This window comes from Apus apus, chromosome 2 (genome assembly GCF_020740795.1).
Source record: "Apus apus isolate bApuApu2 chromosome 2, bApuApu2.pri.cur, whole genome shotgun sequence".
In the NCBI taxonomy this organism is placed as follows: Eukaryota; Metazoa; Chordata; class Aves; order Apodiformes; family Apodidae; genus Apus; species Apus apus.
The window spans coordinates 70148100-70173086 of record NC_067283.1 but is presented as its reverse complement, the minus strand read 5'-3'; the positions used below and the strand labels follow the sequence as shown (position 1 = coordinate 70173086).

Below are 24987 nucleotides of genomic sequence, written 5' to 3'. Positions count from 1 at the left end.
TTAACTTGGCTTCCTGGCCTGAAAAAAGCAAAGCCATTATCTCAGGAGAAACAAAGTTTGCTCCCTGCACCCATAGCACTCTAGGACAGTTTTAGCATCAGTGAGAAATCTAATCAAAGCAGCCACTGCAGTGAGCTGAGAAAGAAACATTGTCCACTGAGACATGCTTAATCAGATCTGCCCGTGCTGCTACTGACAGAATCTTGTCTCATGTCCATACGTTTGCCAGTTCCAGACTGCTGAGGGTCCTCCTCCTATGCTGGTTTTACCCTTGTACCTGGAAAAAAACGTTGCTGTGCGTCTTTGCTGGCAGTTAAAAAAAAAAAAAGCAGTAAGATAATCTCCTAGAGCACACACTGTTATCCCAGTACAGTGCTGACCTCCACAAGCAATAATCCTCACATTTTCAAGGAAGGTAAAACATTAAGTGTATATAAGCAAAAGACAGCACTTACTATTTCCTATACATTGAACAGTGCACACTTCTTGGCTGCTGATCAGGATTTCTGACTCTTGAATTAGCCTTTGGTGTCCCAAACCCAAAAGTTGCATTGTTTTGCCTAAAACATCACAGCTACAACAATTTTAACAAAGTGAAATAATCTCATGGAAAACACTGGCCAGTTTCCAAGACAAATAAATAGCTATAAGCTGAGAACAGCTCAAATAGTAATTAGAAAAAACAGTCAGTTGGGTGGTGCATGTGGAGTAGCCAGGGAGAACGGATAAATTGACTCTCAAAGCCTCATCCAACCTGGCCTTGAACACTTCCAGGGATGGGGCTTTCACAACTTCTCTGGGCAACCAGTTCCGTTGTCTCACCATCTTCACAGTAAAGAATTTTTTTCTAATGCCTAAGCTAAATCTATCCTCTTTCAGCTTAAAAACTTTACTCCTTGTCCTGTTGCTACATGCCCTTGTAAAAAGTCCCTCTCCCAGCTTCCCTGTAGAACCTTCAGGTACTGGAAGGCCACTATAAGGTCTTCCTGAAGCCTTCTCTTCTGCAGGCTGAAGACCCACGGCTCTCTCAGCCTGTCTTCAGAGGAGAGGTGCTCCAGCCCTCTCATCATCTCTGTGGCCCTTCTCTGGGCTTGCTCCAACAGCTTCATGTCCTTCTTGTGTTGAGGGCTCCAGAACTGGACACAGTACTCCAGATATGGTCTCACAAGAGTGGAATAGAGGGGATGAATCACCTCCCTTGACCTGCTGGCCACACTTCTTTTGATGCAGCCCAGGGCACAGTTGGCTCATGTTGAGCTTCTCATCTACCACCAGCCACTAGTCCTTCTCCTCAGGGCTGTTCTCAATCCATTCTCTGCACAGCCTGTATTTGTACTTGGGATTGCCCCAACCCATGCGATCATCCAAATAATACTGTTTCTTCTAGTAGCCATCAATTCTAGCCAATACTCATGTGTGCAGTTACCAACAGCACCACAGGGAACATAGGAGCATAGACCTGATTTTAACAATTTTCTTTGCTGAGAAAGAAACACAGTCCCACTAGCAAGGCTGGGCAGTAGCCATACAGCAAGCTGTTCAACTGCTTCTAGACAACCTGTACAACCTTGTTTGGAGAATTTGAATAATGTCTGAACTGAATTAGAAACAGTTCAATGAGGCAGAAAAATATTACCTTTTGCCTCCAGGTTAAAACCTGGTTTCATCCATGAAGGCAAACATCATGTGGTCTTAATTGCACAGGCTGCTACAAACACAAAAAAGCCACCGCCCACTAAAGCAGACTCCATTTAAATGTCATTGGTGGTGCTGAAGACACCTTCAGAATTTACACTCTGCACATATGAAAAAAATTAAATACAAACACAGCAGGAAGGGATTGATTCAAAGGGCTTATACTGGCCACTAAGTCACTCAATGTACTACTTGAAAACAAATGTTGTTAGAAAGCAGGGCTTGCCACCTACTTGTCTCTCTCTTTCCACTCCTTGGGTTTCAGAAATAAGTTACTGAGTCAGAATCCTGTTATCCTTTATACACTAAGTTTCTGTGCTCCTCCCTCTCCCCAATGTACAGATGCAGATTTGCTAGCTCCTGTTTTCATTCCTTCTGCTTCTTTCACCCTTCCACAAAGCTCATCCTAGGGATATCCCTCCATCCATAGTTACGAAGGCTTGAGTTAATCAGCTGCTTCAGAGTAATTGCCTTCAGCAAGATACTTGGAATCTTGGGAGGCACAAAAGCTACCTTGAGAGAAGAGCATGTTGCCTCTGCCACCTTCCACACTTCTGTCAGCCAGCCTCACATCCCTTCTTACCTTCAACACAGAGATCAGAAATCCAACAGTCAAATGTGCCTTAAAGCACAAGAGACATTTGCCCTTGCCCCATCTTGCCCAGCATGACATAAACATATGCATGGAGATCCTTCCTCATCAACCACACTGTGAAGCCAGACTGCATGACACACAATCCAAGGCAGACATCAGTTGTATTTAAAGGAAAGCAGAAGGGTGAACAAGGCAGAGCATGGCACACAATACTGATTCTCCCACCTGAAAAAAGGAAGAGCTCCTCATGTCAGAGAACAATGCCAGGAAACCTAATGGGGTCTTGGGACACAAATGGGAGCAGCTGAGCATGTCGCTTCACACCACTCTCACTGGTGCAGACATTACAGGCTGGTTTGTCACCTCTCCACACCAGCAAGACAGAAGGGGAAAAACACTAAACATGAACGCACTGACAACCTGCAGTGCCTGCTGACAGATCTGAATAACACCTCCCCATGCAAGGTCCCTCTCAAGAAAGAGTGGGAGGCCCTGATCAGAGCCTGACTCAGCCTTTCACACAGGTGAAAGATCTCATCCTCTAGGCAGCAAGATGTGTGTTTTAGGGGAGAGTGTTTCCCCACTCCGAGACAGAGTCAGGCATGCAACAGCTCTTTTGGCCGTGAACGTGCCTTCTTGCAGAGAAAGCTGCCATTTCCCACTGCTAGTTGTTAGCAAACCTGCCCTCCTAACTAATGTGGAAGAGATCTGCAGAACAGAACTGGAGATTTTATGTCTGAACTTGGCAGCAGAGAGAGGAAAAATGCTTTCTACAAAGATATATGAACAGGAAGTCCAAGATGGGACAAGCCCCCTGAAGCAGATTCTTGTGCCACCACCTCGCTTTCAGGATGAGGAGGCACAAAGGAGAATGTTAAGAGTACATTAATCCTAAACAAAAAGCCTACAGCTTCCAAAGGAACAGTAATAAAAATACTCAGTAGTTCAGAGACATACACCTGTATTATAGGAAGATAAATGCTCCAATAATGTACTTTAATTTGTAGGTTCACTGTCCCCTCCCTGCAGGTAGCAACATGGTCATTTAAACCTTACCATTTTCACTACCTTCCCTTTGAAAGAATGAACCGAATTAGAAAATACAAGTAAGAAGCACCCTCTACACAGTAGTAGCAGCTTCATCCCTCCTTCCACCTTTTCCCTTCCCAGCCCCTGAAAGACTAGGGCATGCTTGCTTCACCCAGCCCTAACCAAAGGAGGGACCAAGACAATGGTTATCAGCTTTTTAAAGACATCTATTTTTCCTTTAAAATAATCAGGATGACAAATACTGGGTGATTAAAGGTAAGACCTGTTAGAGTTTGAAAAGACACTCCAGAAGTCAGGTTACTCACTAGAATACCCCAAACTCAGATATTCACAATAAGGATGGCCATATCTGCCCTCAGGACATCACAACTTCGGGGAAAGAAGTTTGTGGCCAATATGTACACACAAAGATCCCCTAATCTTGTGAGTAAAAGTAGAGCATGTTCTGTGTTTGAATGAAGAATCGTTGCTGTTAACTGGCAGGAATTAAGTTTTACCTCAGCGCATTCAACCCAGCTGAACTCCAAACCATCCATTTATAGATACAAAACACAAAAAAACCCCCAAAATAAGCCTTCCAGCATTGGCTGTGCATCACTGAGTTGAGCAACTTCAGCTAGCAGTATTTAACTTGGTGAAATGAGTAAGTTGGTAGGGAGGCTGGAATCTCCGCAATTTTTCAACACATTAATTTAGTATACTGTCTCTTGAGGGGAGAAGTTTTAAGTCCCCAACATGTGCAACACTACACACTGTGAGTATTAAACAGGAGATGGCAAACAATTGCCAAGCTGGCTGTCCTCCAGTTAATCAGCCTGCTTTGACTCAGATTCATCTATGAACTGCTGTTGAAAACAAATTGCTTGTTTAATGAGGCAGAAAGATGAAATCTATTCCAATATGCATCTCTAAAGCGTCCTTCTTACGTAAAAGTGCTGCCTGGGGGATCAAGGGACACATACATTTCCTTCTGGTTGTGCAAGTTTCACTTCCAATTTACTATCCCTACAGGTGCCAAATTACAAAATTACACGGAGAATCCTGTATGCAAATGGTATCTTTGGTTTACAGCATCCTCAAGACATGGACAAAACTTCTCCCTGGTCTTCAGGGAGGTGACAGCCAAACACCCAAGTGAGATTAGTTAACACTGACTCCTCAGGTGTTTCATTAAGAAGCTGTGTCAATTAAGAAACTAACCACAGTGAGCAATGTTAACACCAGCTGCTGCCATCGGCCCCCTAGGTGCTCCAGGGAGGAGTGGAGACTGTTAGGATGGAGAATGTTCCATGAACAGATCACTCCGGTGTGTCTGGGGAATTCAGCCCAGGCCTGCCTCCAAGAAAACAAAAGCCATTAAGTGGCACTGCCAGGAAATCAGGGTCAATAGTAAGGAGGACACACACAGCATCATACGCTTTTGCTCTGGTGAAGAGTACTCACATTGATCAAGAGTGGTTTGCTGACTGCAATGCATCCTCTCATCTTTTTCCATAGTGAGCTGCCTGAAGACAATAGCACCATTTTGGACTTAACTCTTTTTTCCTCTTTTCAGTTAAACACAATAGGTTTCCCGCGTTAAGAAAAAATTCAATTTTACCTTCCAACTAGGGAATTAAAGAATTGCATTAACAAAGAATTTTTTATTTTGCTGGGTTTTTTTATTAGAATTTTACAACAGTAAGTCTGCAGACAAACCATTTATGTGACCCTCTGCTAACATGACAAACGTGAAAGTAAGTTTATGGCACATAAGGAAAGCACAAAAAAGACCACAGCCTGGATCAGGGGTCAAAACACCACATCCACAACCTGCCCACTTTCCCCCAGTGCTTTCCAGTCACATTTCCTAGGTTTGTGGCCATCATACAGAGAATTGTTCCCATGTCACACAGGTGCACGTGAGCAGGCCTGGTCCCCACCAGCCAGGCAAGAGGCAGCAGTATGTTCTCTTAGGATGACTTTACATGTGATTACAGGGTGCCAGCCCATTCTCCACAGTTATTTTGAAAGCCAGTTTTCCCAAAGGCATGGCTTGCTCCCTCCCTGTCCTTTGTCCCAGCACCACAAGCAGTGTTAGGGTGCCCAGCTGTGCCAGAAGCCAGGTGGTGAAAATGGCAGTGGGCAACCCACCAACACATGAATGCTGTCCTCTGTCATTTCAGTCAAAGGCTCCAAGGCCACAGAGAAACTACTTGATGCTGTAATAAGGAATTTCTGTTCCCAAACACTGCCTAAGAAATCATGGGCATACACAAAAATCAAGTCTCCTCCTATGTCACATGCAATGTGTTAACATTGCAAAAAGAGTCCAAGCACTCAAGCATACCAGAAATAAAAGCCTATGTCATGTCCTTGTAAATCTAACACTCAATCTCACACTATTTTTTACCATCACAAAAATAAGTTTGCAAATTGTATCCACGAATTTTTCATTGTGTTTCTTCAACACACTAGAATAAGGTACACAGAAAGATTAAATGTTTCCAAGCCCCACAAAAAGGATACAGAAGAAATGGAGAAAAAAAAAAACAAAACACAATTAAGCACTCAGGAATGTGTTTCCTTCTATAATGGAGGATTCCAGAGATGACCATCAAATCTCTAGACATGAATTCTTAGCCATATCTTAATTAGCTAGCTTGAAATCTTTAGAAAAGCTTTAACTTTTAAGCTTTGGAACTTCAAGACTGAGATCCTTTTAAACATAAGATTAAAAAATGCATTCATTGTATTACTACATTGCCTATAGGTATTATTTTAATAATTGTTTTAAATACAGTATAAGGCCTATAAATAAGTTACTAGCACTCAATTAGCCTTTTTGTAATAGTTATTGACTATTTGGTTGTGTATTTTATTGTTAAGGTACCCTATTGTTCTGTTATCCTAATACTCTGTTTTGCTATGCTGATGCGATCTGATTTATGCCTTTATAGTTTAATCTTTAAGGCCTTTTTACTATTGACAATAAATCTTGTTTTGTGCGTATACATCTTGGCTTCTCTCTTGCCCAACAAATGCAGAGCCACATCTTTGCTCTATTTCAGATTTAGTTTTGTGAGATAGTACTGGTCAGGATGCAGTTCGCCATCCCATCAGCAAAGTCCACCTTCCTGCATTCTCATCTCCACTGACATTTATCTCTGACATTTGCATCTGTTTGCTCCCGTATAGGGCATTTCAACAGATGAGCAGAAAATAGATGTTTAGTGCTGATATTGAATTAGATATTAGGAAGAAATTCTTCACCTGTGCAGGTGGTGAGACACTGGAACACGCTGCCTAAAGAAGTTGTGGATGCCCCCTCCCTGGAAGTGTTCAAGGGCAGGTTGGATGGGGCTTTGAGCAACCTGATCTACTGGGAGGTGTCCCTGCCCATGCAGGGGGCTTGGAAGTAGGTGTTCTTTAAGGTCCCTTTCAACTCAAACCATTCTGTGATTCGATGACAATCAGCTCTGCAAAGAAAAATGAGTTATTGTTTATTTGTTGGCTAGATTAAGCAGCTGAAGAGGATGAGAGAAATGTCAAAGCCAGCAGAAAGCAATGGGCTGCTGATAAGGATGCAGGTGAGCAGTACTGCTCCTCCTGGCAGCAGGAGCTGCTGAGCGATTTGCCCAGAATTCACCCTCGGGGGTTAATGTGCAGTTAACAAGAGTGCAAACAGTTTTCCTACACTGTGATCACAGTAACAATATATCCCTAAATTATTAAATATTAGTATTTTCCTGGGACTACAGTTGCAGCGCAGTTTGCATATAGTAAAACTTTTCCTTAAAAGCCTTCAGGGAAACACGGGTACTTTGAGGATCGGGTATTGGACACACAGGCAGCAGCTCTGCTGGACCCCAGCAGTTGGGGTATTGGTATTACCAACTCAATCATCAGGACAAATGTGCTTTCATAGAAATCTTACAAATCTTAGTGAATTCCCTTACCATAACAGGCATTGTAGTGTACCTTTCTCACAGATGTCTTTTCCAAAGAATAAGCAGTATTCCCTTTCAGTGTTGAAGAAGTGGAACTTACTCTTCTGTACTATAATTTCTAGCAAAACAAACAGGAGATTCAGCTGACGTCCAAACACACAAATCCAGAAACCTCCCTTTGTATTTTCCTAATTTTACAGTTTCATATTCTAAAATAGAGAGAGAGGTGTGGCAGCCACTTAAGTGGTAATCAAAAATCAATTAAGCAAGCAAAAAAGGAACACTATGACAATGCCAAAGCCTTTGCAAACCCTCTGAGTAGATGATCAAGGTCATACGAGCTAGTTAGACAATTCAATGCAAAGTATATTTCAGCATCTTTATACCAGACACAAACATCAGCATCTCTGCCCCTCAATTCTAGTCTTAACCCCCCCACTTTTTTGTTTTTTTTTTTAATCCTAAAACAAAAAATAAAATCTAGTCTCCTTAAAGGGTAAAATTTACTGAAGTGAAACTGAACAGACAGCAACAAAATGACCTTTTCAAAGAAACTGTCTTTTCAGTACTGGAATCAGATTGACAGTCTGGTTGTAGCAGATAGATTCTGCTCCTGAATGTTTAGGACTGCCAAGCCCATGATCAAAATATTTTAGTCTGAATCACAGATTATTTGTTGTCATCAGCAGACTGGAGGCTTTATTTTTCCACTAATTTAAATGTTGCTAAGAAAAGCCAGTTAGAAAAGTAAAAGTCTCATAACCAAGACCTGATCATATTTCGTTCTCCAACTGAGTTTCAGAGTTTTAAATAAATCCAAAGCCAATTTCCTCACTCTGAGGGCTGAAGTAAATAAAGTTAAAGCAATACAGATGCCTATAAATTATTTTTAAGAACCCTTTTCTCTGCTGCCAGCTTATCCACTCTTTTTCAAGAAAAGTTAGTCAGTGCCTAGAAGTGGAAGGACTTCCATCTGCTACTACTTGAAAGAAGGACAGCTATCCTGGGAGGAAACTTCAACCTGTCCAAGACCTCTAGACCTGCAAGTCAAATCCATATAAGATCTCCTGTCTCTGTCAAGATGCAATTAAACATTGTCTAATCTTTAAAAAGCCTGTAAGAAAGTTTTAAATCCCACATTCAAGAACAACCCATACTGAATACAGACAAGCTTCATGATGACTTGCAACAGCCTGACTTGTTTTTACCAAGAGAATGTCCTGACCTAAGGATGCTGCAATAAGCTTGCAAGAATCGATTCATCTGCACTACCAGCAAGCCACAAGGGCTCTGTTTAAGAGCATCTGTAGCAGGGCACCACAGCAGGTCAAATTGGCATCCTGGCTCTTGTGGTCCTTTCTCTCTTTTTGATTCCCCAGTCACCTGCTCCTGCTCTCCTCCTTTGTCTGCCCACACTCATCCAAACCTGCTGTGAGCTTTTGCAGGGAAGAAGACAAGCAAAAACAGACTTAAAAACCAACCAAGCAATAAACTCAATAGTTTTTTGCCGATATATACACTTGAATCAGCTCACTGTGGGGTCAGCAATAGATGGGAGCACCAGTCAGTGAAGGATGGGCAGACCCAGAGCAGTTAGAGCTGCATCAGTTTAGGCTGTCCCCAGGCTGCTGCCAGGCCACAGGCTTCAGCCAGTTCCTGCCCAGTCATTCTGAGATTTTATCTACTCCCAGCAATCAGGGCAGAGAGGAACCTTTTTTGTATATGCACATAAATAAAAGGCCCTCTCCTACTTGGACAAGCAGGTGGGTTATTTCTCTAAGAAGTCCATTTCTATGAGGTATTTCATCTGCACTGCATGGTTGTGAGCAGAGCTGTCTTGCAACCCAGCCGCACCGAGTAAATAAACTTCTAATTAGGAAATGCTATATGCAAAACTGTCCTGGCAGGAAAAGGCACTAGTATCTCTAGTGCAAGTTCCACCACGCACTGAAAACTCCCAGGCACAATCCAGGCAAAATACAGCACTGAGACTGCAGCGGGACTCATATTCACACAAGCTAGCACGACATGCTGCCTGCTTTGTCTGGCCATGTTTTTGTTTCCAAAATAACTAGGATACCAAATCTTTAATTGCTGCTGTTATTCTTCCTCAGATACGAGCAGATTTCTTTTGTTAGAAAAATATCTGTCATATACTCTTATATAAGCAGCAAAGAAGAGGTAGTAGTTTCATGTATATATTCCGTTTCTTTATTTTCCCTCTTAGGCTCACGCATTGGCTATTCTTGTTCACTGCTTTGCCCCACATTACTGACGCAGACCCTGTGAAGCACTGACCCTCAGCCAGATAACACTAAGGAAAAGCTAGGACAGAAGAAAGGCAGCTTCATGAACACATTTTATTGAAACACAGCACTCGGTCAAGAAGGATGAAGTTTATCTCCTGAAAAAGTAAAATCCATCAAGTTTAAAGTTTACAAGATGCAGATTGAACTTTACATATTTTCTTCCAGACTTAGCAAAGACACTAAAGAAAAAGTAAGCAAGGATGAGACAACACTTTAGGCTGATTCTCAACTCTAAACATGACATCTGAAAAGACTCATACCAGTAGAGTCAAGGTTCATATAATCAAAGCTTCTCCTGCCCAAATTCAAAGGACTGGAGTGCAGTAATTGGGTTTGTCTAGTGTACAGACAAAAGAGAAGAAATTTTTTTTGCAGTAGATGACTAACACTGACAGCTTTATTTTTTTTTAACTTTCAAAGCACAGTCATTTTAATGGATCTATAATTCAAAAGCTCTTTAATTAATTATCTTCAAGCTTCCTAGAAACACAAATTTGGTTTTGTGCCTTGAAAAACAAGTCTGTCAAGCTCTAGACAAAAATCCCCTTTTCAAAGTCAAAGCTATAAATGAAACAAAAATATATTTTTATGAGGAACATTGGTTGCAATTTCACCACATAAACTACTTCTACCATTACACAGTCTTTTAAAGTTGCTCAGTTTTCCTCCCTGCTTTCAATCCATTTTTGTTTGCAATAATAAGAAAAACATTTCTTCCCTTATATTGCTTTTTGCCTCACCACATTATTGATTCTGCTTCCTGTATATGTTTTTTTGCTATCTTTCTTTCTTCTAACTTATCCTATAAAGCTGTAAAGTGAGTGCTCCAAGGGAGAACAGCTCTATACCCAGGAGACAGCAACACTGCCTACCACTACAGGACTGAAATCGGGGTGGAAGCAATACTGGAACTGGAGAAGTCCCTGAAAGAGGAGCTGAGTGGCACTTTGTTCCTTCTGGACAGCAGTTTCACATCAAGCAAAACACTCTAGAAAGGAATTTATTTATTTTAGGCAACAATCCCAGGTCCATGCACTTGAATATCTATTTAACTGAACACTACACGGAGACAATGCACTCCTTGCTTCTCCAGGGAATTAGTCTCAAGTGTTTGGATAACAGATGGTACACAAAGTAACCTACCTATGCCTTAGTACTGGGGCACACAGGTCTTCCAAGCCTGCATTATAAGCAGATTTATTTATTACAGCACACAGAGCTCCAGCAGAGCTTGCCCTCTTGCACTGTGCCACAGCACTTCCTTATGTCCCCAGCTGCCCACGGCATGTGCAGATATTGTGCTCCACTGCTGCTTCTGCCAGAGATTATTCTCCTCAGAGAATAAACAGCAGCAGAATGAAATGCATGTCCTTAACCTAATATATTGAATATGTGAGGTAAGCCACTGGTAGAGATGTATTTGTGCTTAAATGCCTGACTTCACTGGAGAGGACTGAGGCATCAATGTATGAGCTAATACCTTGTTCTACAAGAAGGTGATCTCTGCCACAGGAATAGCACAGGAAGATGGAAGGAGAAGCCAAAAGAATGGTTACACTGCCCTGAATTTCTGCAAACACAAGCTGGTTAGAGATAGATGCTGAGGCATTCAGGAGTTGGGGAAATTATGTGGATCCTTAACTTCTGATGCAAATACTGGACCACACTCCCTCTCACAGTTCAGTACAGACACTGTTCATCAAGCGACAGCTATATTTCCAACCCACAGAGCTTTCTTCAAACCCTTCTTTCCTCTAAGATCTTACCTGTTTTATTGCCAAGCCAAAATTCAGGATTAACTACAGTGGAAAGATTCCTTACTGAATGTGTGGATGACTAAAGCAGACATACAGCTCATACAAGCAAAACTGAAGTAGTGCTTGCAGAGATTTGCACATCATTCATTAGACTTCAATAAACTGTTTTCTTCTCTCACGATTCATACCATAACCAGAACTGAAAGAATGTGAGCAAACAAGTTTTCAAGATACTAACAAACACTTGTGTCTCAACTAATCTCCAAAAACTGCATAAGTGTATGTACAATTCAATTAAGAAAGGACCAGTTGTTCTTAAAGACAAAAACATAACCCATACTTGTAGGTCTATCAGCAACAGAAGTACATGTCTTATAAACAAATTCATCCTCATTGCAACATAAAGCAGTTTTCTTTAAAGAAAAAACAGGGATATGAGTACTGGGCACAGCATGTAAGATTGATTTCTGCAGACTGGCAACAAATACAACAAAGAATTTTAAAAGTGAACTTTTTATTGTACCTGACTAAATAATATGCATTTATGGAAATACTACAACAAAAGCTGCCTGCAAATGTCATGCTTTGAGTGAAATTCAATTAACTTGAACTAGTAAAAACCCCATGAGGTTATGTTATTTGTAAGCAAAAAAAATTGCATTCATGTCTGCGTGACTGGGGATGGAAATTTGGATAGTCTTGTTAAATTACGGTTCCTCTTGGAAGGTACATAAATATTTATGTGAATTTGTGTGCTGACATTTGTTGCTGCACTTGAATATTCAAGTCACTATAGATAACTCCCAAATTCACCTTCCTCACACACATGGTTTTTCCTCTATGCACATCCTGTTGCCACGATAATTCGGCTTGCTTTTTCCTGATGATCTAACCTGCAGGGACAGGCAGGAAAGGGAAGTAAATCGCTATTCATTCGTAAGTGATTTATGAACTATGTGTGCTTCCTTTTGCAGCAGAAAGTTAACACATGCACACAAGAGAGATGTCCATAAGCCTGTGCCTCACTGGAAGCAGCAGCTGGGGAAAAAAAAATAAAATCCAACCCTGTACGCTGACTACCTTAAAGGCAGCTCCTGAGCTTGCTGCTGCCCATCTCATTTCCAACACTAGCTCTACCCGTTTTCAAATTCTGCCAAGTATAAGGACACAGCTGAGGAACAGGATAGCTAAAACTCAGTAAGCCAACAGACTTAGCAGAATAGGCTTTATATGTATAACTTCTCTCTGATGCTCTCTGCAACACATTCAGTTCACAGAGGAAAAAACCGATATTAAAAAAATCACAACTGACAGACCTTTTACATCCCTGTCTACAAACCACTTGCATATATTAGGGAAAAAACCCACAACACACCTCTCAGACCATGAAAGTACAGGATTAACCATAAACCTGCAACAATATCAGACACAAACCAGTGATAGAATATTGCTGCACTAGCAAACCCTTGTAGCTACAAAGTAGGAAACTGTTTCCCAGCCAAAGTAAGCAGAGCAATTGGAGCCCAGGCAGGGGCAGGTCATAGCAGGGAGGCTCCGCACTTCAGTTCTGCTGGTGAGAAGGAGCAGAGCTGGCAGCAGCCGTGGAGCGCACGTCTCCTGCCGGGAAGGACTCCCTGGAAGCCCTGTGGAGACCCGCTCCCAGGAGGGAGGCAAGCCAGGGTGCTGCTCTGCTGCACCGCAGCTGAAGGGCTCTTGGAGATACAGACCACCCACGTCCCCACGGCAGCATCAGTCACTTCGGAGAGGGCTTGCACGGATGCATGCACACGAGTTATGCGAAGCTTTTGCTACCAGCAAACCTCCACCACGCTGAACACTAGCTTGGATCTCCACAGCAAGGAAAAGCCATTAGCAGCTGCCTTAAAACAAGGAGAGGGGAAAAGAAAAAAAATCAGAGGGAACAAACACTTTCATAATTTATGCTTACAGTAAGGCTCTAACATCGCTTTGGCTGAACCAAAGAGCTCCAGGTGAAAGGCAACCTTCTGGGTTTAACTATACGCCCATCCTAAACACCTCCTTGTAATTTGAAGCCATGGGTGTAGGAGCAGCCAAGACAATGCAAAGGAATTTGGAAGGGCAGAAGAGCTGCCCCCATTTCCTCTCTGTGGCAGTGACCTGAAGAGTTAGAGCTACAAGTATTTGCATGAGGGAAGGTAACATTTTGCATACTGAGCATACTGAAACTGCCGGAGCTGGCCTGGAATAATTAAGACACTTTAAGTAGCAAATGCAAGCTCGGTTTTGGGCTGGAGAAATTGTAAGTGTACTCTAATCTCTTCTAACGGTCATCATCACAAGTGTAACAATTGCAATGCTGCATCTTAGCTGCATTCTGAATTGATCAGTCCTATAAAAAAAAATACCTGGAGTAAAATTAATTCCTTAGGCTTTTTGGTCACATTGAGAGCACACTATTTTCAGCAAATGAAATGGAAAAACTGACTAAAACTAGATCCTGCTGCAATTTCTGCATTAACAAAACATCATCTAACCCCAACAAAGAGCTTTAGAAAGATCCTCCTTTTACTCTCCTTTGGCATTCATTTCAAACAGACTGCCTCAAATAGTACAGTTTTTCCAGGATTTTGGACAATATCTTAATACTTAGAGGACATCTCTGCTCCAGAACAGTTTTTAGGGGTTAAAATAAGGATGACAGCCCATGCCCTAATTGCAGACACCATGTGAGTGGAAGAGCTTATACCCACTCTGAGTGTCAGAAGAGCAAAGGACATTCAGTGAAGTACTGAGGAGAAAGAGGTCAACAGATTATACGAGGAGTCATAATTTGATTGTACCGAAGCAAGCAATGTAGAGCAAGGAAGATTTATACTTACAAGGAAAGTACTGTAATTCCAATAACCTTTTCCACTCTTTTATAAATTGAGCCCCCAGGCATTTGATAAAAGGCATGCACAGTCCTATTTTTGAGCAGTTGGAGTGTTCCTACTTCATAATATTTTTTTTAACAGTTCTTGCACAAAGCTGGTGAAAATACAGAGGTGTTGTTTCCAGAAGCTCACATCTCATTTCAACATTAGGACAGCCTGTGGCTGCTCTTTAAACAAAGATTTATCATTTAACAATTAACGTTCACTTTAGGGTGACCCAATAAGATTGCCCTTCTGTCGATCCTTCTGTGATCACTCCTACTAGGTCTGCAGCAAGTGACTCAAAGCAAGGGAAGGCTGGTTACACCAACAGAAGGTAGGTAGCTTAACAACCTTGATCTTATCACAGACCTGTCAGCAGAGAGAACTGCATGTTACTGCAGAGCTAAAGCACATGTCAATGCACTGGAAAGCATTCAGATGTTTTCCACATTGTTCGATTTGGGAACGTGTTGCCGAGTTATTTATTGAGCTGGTTCAGATTACACAGAATAGCTTCAGAGCCTGCAGTTCCCAGTGCTTCACCTGCTTTGCCTAGCTGAGGCCATGGCTGCTACTGAAGAGCCAGGAGAGGAAAATGGAGAATAAATCAAACAATTATATTGTTTAGACCATGCAAGCCTCAAGGGAGATGGTTATTACAACCTTGGGAAGCTTTAGGATCTGAGCCTATACACTTCTGGAAGGAAAGGGAAGAGAGAGGAAAAAAAAGAGATAAATATTGACAGCTGACTGGAAGCAATATTATTTTACAAATCTGGCATTACTATAGCCCAACATCCAGAGACTTCCATGCTCCATTTTGGCATTTGTTCATTCTTAAGCCTGGAACAAGCTTTCTAACACACGACTCTACCTTTCCAACACACGACTCTACCTTTCCACGTAACATGTCACGGAAAACTAAAACCATTAAGAAGCTATGTTTATCCTCTCTCAGATTGATGCCTGTACATTTTACAGGAGTAGCAGGTTAGATTGACCTAGCTATAAATAAGAAAGATACATCACAGCTGGACATCTTAACCAGTCTGGAAGCCTTTGTCAAGCTTCTCCAGGCTTTTGAAACACAACCTATGATTTTCAACAGTGTTTCTACCTCTTTCCTCCTAACATGAGAATAAGGTGCCTACTCATCCTGTTACTACACATTAGAGGGGCACACCTGCTTCCTCACTCCAACCTGAGATGATGATGTTTCCCTTTCAGCAAAGCTATTTCCAGAGACTATTTACCAGTTCATTCAAGTCTAGACTTTCTAGTTTTGCAGCGTAATCTGTAGCTCAGTCACCCATGAAACTGCTGAACAGCGTGCAAATCCGCACCATGGCTTGCACTGTCTGAGCTCAGGTGTAGACATTAGTGATGGCACACGACGCTTTCATGGGAGGCTTGTTAAGCCTGCCAGGAGGATTTGCTGGAAAAATGTTCTCTTCCCCCACCCCTCTGCCCCCATACCCCTTTAGTAGTTGAATTAATATCAGCATCCTAGCTTTGACTCCAGAAAGTGACAAAAGCAAGGACACAGGGGAGGAGACAGGCACAGCACAGGAAGTGATCAGCTGGAAGGGATTTTTCTCTGTACCCATTTAACTGGCCCTGTACAGCATGGGGCCATGCTAGTGCTCTCTTCCCTAGGCTCAGGCAGTGCAAGACATGTGATGCCCAGCAGAAGATCACCCAAAGGAAAAAGACAAGACCAGTGGGTGCATCCCACTGACAAGAGCACACACAGTCTTTTCCAGGAGGAAGGTGGAAGGGTGGTTTCCCCTGGAGAGAGCTCGGGCAGATGCTGGTGCCAGCATGAGTTGGGCAGCAGCATGTGACGCGAGAGGGGAAGAACAGGGAGAGGAAACTCCTGCCTTCAGCCATGAGACTTCTTGCATCAGCTCATGTCAGCTGGTGAAAGCAAGCCCTGAGGAAGGGACCTGAGCCGAGTCAGTTGCAGCATCTGGCCTTCTGCAGAAGCACACAGGAAAAGGCTGCTCTGGGGTCATGGCTGAGGCAATGTCCCAGAGAGACGAAAGTGACCCAGAAGCAACATCCACCCCACCCTCCAGATAATCACACTTGCTTTCTCCCACGACTTCCATATTTGCCAGAGTGTACTGTGTCCCATGTGAGCTGCAAGCAGCAAGCTGAGCTTTTTGCAGTAAGAACGACACACCTTGACAGCTGTATGAGCCCACAGATACCAGCTGAGGCATTGTTCAGGCACATGTGTCCTTGGCTCAGGGCCCCCACACTTCTTTGCCTCACTCCTGGCCAAAGCAAACTCTTCACAAAACTGGCCTTGGTGCTTTCCACACTAATCAGTAAACTCAAACCTCCTCAGCTTTTCCCCTACTTTCTTTTAAACAACCAGTCCTCCTCCAGCCCCCCTATCTACACTCTTTCTACATCTATATTCTACAGGCCAAAGGTTCCCTTCCAACCATTGTAGCCAGAGAGCTCCTTGGCACACCTCCACCATTTCTCTTTCTGGGAGGTTTTGCCTCCACTCCCAGCACTCTGCTCCAACAAGGGGCAGCCCATTTCTGCAGAAAGCTGCTCAGCAAACACCGCAGGGAACCTAACCATCATATCACAGCAAACAGCTCCAGCTCTGGGCATCAGATAACTGCCAGGTGTGGCATAGTGAGAGCCACTCTGCCCTCATGGGGAGAGCTTCCTGAGGACCTCGCTGGTGCCTCACCACATAAGACTTGCTAGCTGCTCAGGAGCAAAAGAACCAGTTGAAGGTTGGATACTGGGCTGCAAACCACTTCTGGAAAAAGTAAAGGTCCCCCTGACCCTCACATCAGCATGAAACAAAAGCCTTTCAAAGCTGCATGTGTTTGTTCAGTGGAAGAGGATTAACTGCCTTTCATTGTCCTAGATGACGCAATGACCCGCAGCAAGCAGGAGAAAAAGCCCCAGGTTCATTTCTCCTCTGCAACAAGAATCACCACCTGTGCCAAGTGTGTCTCTTCCTGCAGGTTCACTAGAAATTTCACCTGAAACATCTTTTCCAACAAAACTACAGCAGCTGCAGGAAAACTTTTCAGCTTAACAAATAAACATCCCAAACTGGTTTCTTTAGGTAACTCCGTAGTAACTCCAGGCAAGAGACTGCACTGGGAGGCCACAAGAAGCAAGCTCACTACAACAGTGAGGAAAGCCCACAGAGGAGCACAGGCAGCTCAGGCTCAGTGTTGTCCCCAGCCTCGCAGGTGAGGCTTGTCCCTGGGCTGCACCTTTTGACAGATAGGTAGCAAAACAGAGTGAGGCTATTAAGAGGAGTGTGGTTTGAATGGTGAGGGCAGCTCAACCTTGGTAACTCTGTTTTAAAGACAGCACTTCAGTGCTCTTCCCACTCCCAAAGCATCCAGGACTGATTTACAATTTCCCTTAGGTAGGACGTAAATCCAAGCACAACTAGCAAGCTCAACACTGTAAAAGGATCCCTGTGGCAGGCTAATTACCTTTGCAGGCTCTGCAAGCCTATATAGTTTGCTTTTGCACAGTAGCTTGGAAAACTTCAGCTAATGACTGTGTCATTAGATCAAACTTTCCACTTTCTATTGTTCCACTCACGGCAGCCTGCCGGGAATTCAGGAGCAACAGACCTCCAGGGGAAGAAATCAAGGCCATTAAGAGAAAGGGAAGAGGGGCTATGAAACAAAAGATGACTTCACCAAGGAGTGCAATGGCATGCTACCTATTGCAGCAGAAAGAGAAAGGGTAAATCGAAATTTAGAGGAAACGTAACAGATTATGAGTACTAAAAATCAAAGCCAACAACAAAAAATCCTGTTCCTCCCATTCTCTTAGGATTTTAGGGATGAAACCTCTCTCACAACTCTACACCAAGATGATAACTTTTGTTTGTTTAAATGAAAATATTTAATACAGAAAAATCTAGTATCCTCACCTCCCCAGTCAGGAGGTCAGAAGATTTACCAAGGGTGAAGGTGCTGCATCTTTCACATTTTCTCACTTCTATGGAAGTGCACTGGTGTTCAGGCTGCAGCTAATTTCACACAGAACTCTCCTAGCTCTATTCATGCATTGTCTATCCAGAGAGCTGCCATTTGCAATGGACACTGACATGTGGCTGTTATAGCAAACACTTGAATTACAGAGGGAGGAAAAAATATCAGACTGAAACCCTTGCTCTTGATCAAGCAGAGCATGAACTAAACAGCATCTCCCGTCTGCTGAATGAACGCTTTGTCTGGCAAGCTATTGTCTGATCTAAGGTGACATATGCCCTCTCTCACTCTGATCTCAGAAGGTCCATAACTAAACTTTTATTTAGACGGCATTTCCCCATGAAAATCTTCAGTTGCAATCAGAGAATCATTCTGGTTGGAAAAGACCTTAAGATCACCAAGTCCAAGCATTAACCGTACTCTACCAAGTCCAGCACTAAGCCATATCCCCAAGTACCACATCTAGATGACTTTTAAACACATCCAGGGATGGTGACTCAACCACTTCCCTGGGCAGCCTGTTCCAATGCCTGACAACCCTTTCAGTGAAAAAGTTCTTCCTAATGTCTAGCCTAAACCTCCTCTGGTGCAGCTTGAGGCCATTTCCTCTTGTTCTGTCACCAGTTTCTTGTGAGAAGAGACCAGTGCCTACCTCTTTTCAAGTAGTTGTAGAGGGCAGTGAGGTCTCCCCTCAGCCTCCTTCTCTTCAGACTAAACAGACCCAGTTCCCTCAGCCGCTCCTCATAAGATTTGTTCTCAAGGCCCAGCATCATTGCCCTTCTTTGGACATGCTCCAGCACCTTGATGTCCTTCATGCTCTGAAGCACCACATTTGTAACGTTGTCTTAAACACCTCCAGGGATGGAGACTCAACCACCTTGCTCAGCAGCCTATTCCAGTGTTTAATTATCCTTTCAGTGAAGAAATTTTTCCTAATATCCAATCTAAACCTCCCCTGGCACAACTTGAGCTCATTTCCTCTTGTTCTGTCTCATGTTAATTGGGAGAAGAGACCAACTCCCACCTTGCTACAGTCTCCTTTCAGGTACCTGTGGAAGCAAGAAGGTCTCCTCCTTACAGAGGTAATTACTATATCTTTCCATCCCCCAAAAACCCACTAGTAAAAGTCAAAAGGAAAAACAGAATTTTGGGACTTGCTCTGGAGAAGCAATAGATAGAGAGCGATGTGCTGTAATACATATTTTAAAATTTGACATCAACTAGACATTGTGAGTAATTACCTCGAAAAGTGGCTAAAGAATCAGACACACACAACCTCCCTACATGTAATACAACAGAACTTTACATTTGGGAAGTAAAAAACAATTAAGGTCAACACAAATTCTCACTTTGAGGTTGCTGGACTCTGTTAGCGTTTTTAGTCTGTAAAGCATTTCATAGAATCACAGACTGAATGAGGTTGGCAGGAACCTCTGGAGGTCACCTCGTCCAACCCTCTGTTCAAGCAAGGCCACCCAGAGTGGGTTGCTCAGGACAATGCCCAGAGGAGTTGTTCTCAGTACCTCCAAGGATGGAGACTCAACAACCTCTCCGGGCAAACTCTAACAGTGCTTGGTGACCCTCACAGTGAAAAAGCATTTCCTGATGTTCAGGCTGGCATTGCTGTGGGCAGGGAGGCTGAGGCTGCTCATGGTGACAGAGGATGGCTGCTGTGGTTGTTTCTCCTGTCTTTGAAAGCCACAGATGAGACATGGGCATGACAACATGATGCTGCTGCTGTGCCCTACCTCCACACTTGGCGGGAGAGCTGTCAATGCTCTACAGAGCCAGTAAGAGAGGTCTCGCTTCTACCCCATCCTGGTCTTTCCGGGAGCTTCCCACAACCATGGGCAAAGGAGTTCCCCAACCCTTTCCCTTGGGTAGCTGTGGGCTGTGCACCAGTCTTGAGGATCTCTGGGCTATGTCACAGCAGGCACAATGTTGGCAGTGCCATATCACAGACAGCCAGTCAGAAGCTGCTCACAGCCATGGGCAAAGGGGTTACCACACCACCCACCATATCTGTAACCCCATCTAGGTCCCACAGCCATGGACAAGAGGAGTACCACAACATGCACGACCTTGGTACCATGTCATGCTCCCACAGGCAGCTGGCAGGAACGCACAGCTGTGGACAACAGGACCTGCATGACACCCACATTATCCACAGCCCATCATTGTGCTATAGAGAGCCAAAAGATGCCTAGAGCTGAGGAAAGAATTCAGCTTCCCCATCCACAGACTATCAGAAGACCTAACTGGAAATATCTACAGAGCCCTATAAAGTTCTGATGATGTCAATTAAAACATCATTAAAGTTATCTAAGAAAAACTCACAACAGATGGAGTTCTTTTACACAACTAATTCACATTGCAATATATATGACCTCTTTTTTTTTTTTGGTGGATGACTGTTCTGCTGCATCAGTAATTATTTGGACAAGAAAGAATAAATACACAAACACCCAAAGACACAGTCGAAACCACTAGCTCAACTTTTGCTTTTTGCACAGCAAAGCTCCAAACACCAAAAACAGTCTTTTTAAAAACTTGGGTAGGAAGGGCTGAGAGTCTTCAGATCTTTGTTGATTATTTAGTAACATTTCAAGATTCTGTGACATTAGGGCCTACCAACACAGTTTTAAAGCCTTCATGAAGATGGAGATAAAGTAATTTTATCTAACCAAATGAGGAGCCAGTTAAAAAAATACAGCACCTACAGTATATTCCAATCATGAAAATTTTCAGAGGCATGCAGTAAAACTTACAGAAATTCACATTAATAGGCAAAGTCCTATATACACACACACCCCCTATACACAAAGACATACATGTATACACTCTAAACCCAACACAAATACACATTTAAAAGCTAGTTATATAAGAGAGCAACAAACAAAATAATTCATCCTTCTCTTATGCTTCCCGAGTATTTTGAAATATCTCCCAGCACAATGAACAGGGACGTTCAGTCTGTTATTAGATGGCAGACTTGTAGTATCTCACACACAAACTGGCCTTATTCCATATTCAGAAATCAAATTTACAAGATAATCAGACATTAAAACACTAAGTTTTGCTCCTTAGAGGCAGATGTCAAGATACACCATTATCCTCATGAAATCTTGACAGAAATACACACCTGCCACATTAAGATTTCCTTCTGGAAACCAAGGTTGTCTCAGAAGATAGCCCAGGCTGTGGGGACCTATGGTGATTTGGAAGGACAGGAATGTGTAGATAAAGATTCGTCAATCTCTGTACCTCACAAGCACTAAAAATCCATTAATCGCCTATTTAGAATATTAATTTGTAAACGGAAGATCAGACTTAAATAACTCAGGATTGTACTCAGGACAACATTTCCTTCAAAGACTGAAGTACTCCTGACAAGTACTTGTAAGGGTGGTGAGACACTGGAACAGGCTGCCCAGAGATGTTGTGGGGGCTCCATCCCTGGAGGTGTTCAAGGCCAGGTTGGATGGGGCTCTGAGCAGCCTGTTGTAGTGGAAGGTGTCCCTGCCCATGCAAGGGGGTTGGAACTTGATCTTTAAGGTCCCTTCCAACTCAAAAAAGTATGTGATTCTGTAATACATTGCTTCTGCTTGTATTACTTCACACAAATGCACCAGGAGCTAGGTATGTTTTCCTCTGATTGTGTCACAAGCACATGTGGTTTGTCCTCAGAGAGACCTCAGGACTAGTTTCTCAAAGGAAATCAGACAGCTGAGGTTAGCTTTGTCCCAAAGAGACACTAAGGGAATACACCCGAGGGATACTGTAGTGGATCAATCTACTTCTGGCTGGCATCACTAATGTTTCCAGCTCTACTCTGTCTTCTCTATAAACTGACAAACTGAGCAGCCAAAAAAGGCATTGAGGGACAACCAAGCTATGTGATGGCAAAGAAACTGATGACTTCATACATGGCAGATGATGTTCCTCACTAGTTCCATCACAGAACTGATATTTATGACACCGAAGTTTTTAAATTCTTACCTGTTGTTTTATTTCTGCCCACATAACAATACTTGATTTCAAAATCTTTAAATAAGTCATGAATTTCCTGACTCTTAGAATTAAAACAAACCAAAAAAACCCCAACAAACCACCAACCAAGAAACACTAATATGCTGCATGTGGGCTGCAAGCAATCCCAATAGGCCTACTTTCCAGCTGAATGTCATGCTAGTAATAGCTGAAGCCCCCTCCCATGGGAACCACACAAGTTAAAACCCTTTCCCAATAGAAATGTAAATGTCTTCAGTGGTAGTTTTATTTTTTTGTTGAAAAATTCTCAATAGAGATTACATGACCAAAGGCCAGAGAATGAAAAAATATGTATCTTGGGTACTATATGAGCAATAACTAAGAAGTACAATACAGAACAGACCCTTGTCTACTCTGGTCAGGCTTCTTTCCCCTTGTTGCCCACAAAAAAATCAGAACTAACTTACTACAAAGCACTCCACATCATGTAAGAATACCATGCTAAATTCTAATGGGTTAGATAACACCTATGATAGGAAGTAAATAAAAAATTATGAAGATTTGTACAGCAACTTCCAGGATACAATCAGATAATAAGGGTCATAATTAAAAGGGCAACATTTTGTGATTTCCTCAGTTGATGTGGTATTACTAGGTAATTACAAACAGCCAAGTAAGCACAAGCAGACAGAGCTCTCTGGAGCATATCCAATGGACACAAGAGTAGACTGGTGGCATCACTCATGTTTTAGCTACAATTTTACCATCACCCCAGATATGAGCATGTACACATTTCTTACAAGCTTTTCCCCAAGTTTTTCCTGGTTGTCTCCCTCCCCAAAACAGACAAAAATAACAATAACAAAGATAAAAGGACTTCAGGCTCTTCTCACATGTGTTTCCTGTACTTTACAATCCTGAGGCAGGGACATGGGATCTCCTGCTGCAAGCAACAGAGGAATTTCTGAAATGCCAGAATACATACCCCTAGAGACAGCAAAAGTGGGGAATGTCTTACTGAGCTCAATACTGCAAGGTGAAATCCACTTCTACTACACAATGGCCACGGCACAGATAACTTCTAGGTTTAAGTAACAACAAACAAACCCAAAATGCCTTATAGTTCTTAAAATGACCTCTCAAAACAGCTTTACAGGCTGCTCTGTAGAAACCTAAAGAAGTAGCTGCAAAACCTCTACCTTCTTGCCAAAACTCAGGCTAAAGCTTTTTCAGTCTGTACAATTCTGATTTGATCTGTTTGGATGAAAATGGGCAGCCAAAGAACAGGAAACCACATACTCAATAAAGACACATTTGAATGGGTGATGAAGGCATACTCACGCAGTGCGTACAGGGAGAGGACTATTCCAGCCAGGCAAAACCCCTCAAAAAACCTGAGTGTGCTGAACATGGTCACATTCACTGAGAGTGCCACAGTCAGTCCAAATATCAAAATGAATATGACAGAGAAGAGCAGTACAGGCCGTCGACCAACCCTAAAAATAAGGGAGTAGGGAGAAACAGTGTTAAAAGCCAGAATGGACATAATGCTAAATGGAGCTAACAACCAGCAAAGAGGAAAACAAGTAATGCATTCTGTACCATCCATTTTTTATGCTTGTTTCATTCTTCTCATTTTTTTTCCTGCTTACTAAAACTCCATCAGCTTTGCATAGACAAGTTCACTTCTGATGGGATAAAGCAGGGTTAGCACGTGATGTATCACCATTTGATTGAAACATTGTTTCCAAAACACCAAAGGTGAACAAGAAAACATGTAGGAACTACAGCAAGACCATAAATTAATATCTTGGAGATTAAAACCAACTTATCAGAGCTTTCTGCAGTAGCACAGTAGACCACATGGTATTGTGTGTTATATATACCATGGTATATTACTATTTCTCCATAGTACAATGCCACAGAGCTCATTGCAGAGCTCCCTTCTTCACAACAGACATGTGCTTCCCAGTCTCATTTGCACAAGAAGCAGGCTTAAAAAAACAACTCGCTGTTGAGGGCAAGCCTAACAAACAGACCAAGCATTAAAAAGGGCTCACATTGCTTTCCTGAGCCTTACAGAGCTGATAGTAAGGCTCGCCAGGAGTACAGTGAACTTTCAAGTCCTTCCACCTTGCATCCCTACAGCAGCTGCCAAGATCAGCAAAACCAGCCCAACTGGAAGGCAAGGAATAAACCACTCAAAAAATGATTACTGGCAGTGTAGGCGTGAGGGTTTGCAGTCCCCCTTTGCAGCTGCCACCTGTAGTTGCACGTGTTGGTGCAGCACCAGTGAGGAGGAAGAGCTACAATGCTGCTGAATGTGGGGGCACTTACTGCAGCTTGGCCCTTTTATGTCAAAGGAATAGGAGACTTTACATCTCTTACTCATGTGCTTAGTGTTTGTCATTCCCTTCCCCCCCCCCTCCTGTCTAAGGAGAATAATATGAAGCACGAGAGCACATGGCTATTTTTAAGCAAGAATTGGATAATTGTGTGGAGATTTCAAAATTTTTTCAACTTGTCAACTCCCACAAGTTTTCCAGGGGAACTGAGGATCCCTTTTAGTCAGCTCCATATGTCATTTCCACAAAGAATACATGAACTTGCTTTTCGTAGGCAGCTTTCACAGATCCATTCAAAGTAGTCTGTCAGCTGCAAGCCAGCCATCAGGTGGAATGTCAGCACAATAAAAAGCATTTAAATCTCACAACTTAGTCCATTTCCAGGTAGTGAAGTGTTTCCATTAAATTATTTCAGCAGCTAGAATGCA

General features: G+C 42.8%; 1 protein-coding gene across 3 annotated transcripts in view; it reads right to left on the bottom strand.

Moving 5' to 3' along the window:
* Positions 1-24987, bottom strand: part of SLC22A23 (solute carrier family 22 member 23) — a 118076-nt gene that overhangs the window by 70761 nt on the left and 22328 nt on the right. For all 3 annotated transcript variants that reach the window (XR_007888528.1, XM_051609803.1, XM_051609804.1), the window contains exon 3: positions 23556-23710. Coding sequence is in view for 2 of the 3 variants with exons in the window: in XM_051609803.1 (XP_051465763.1) it covers positions 23556-23710 (155 nt within the window). In the remaining variant the exon portion in view is untranslated. The remainder of the gene's footprint in view (positions 1-23555; positions 23711-24987) is intronic.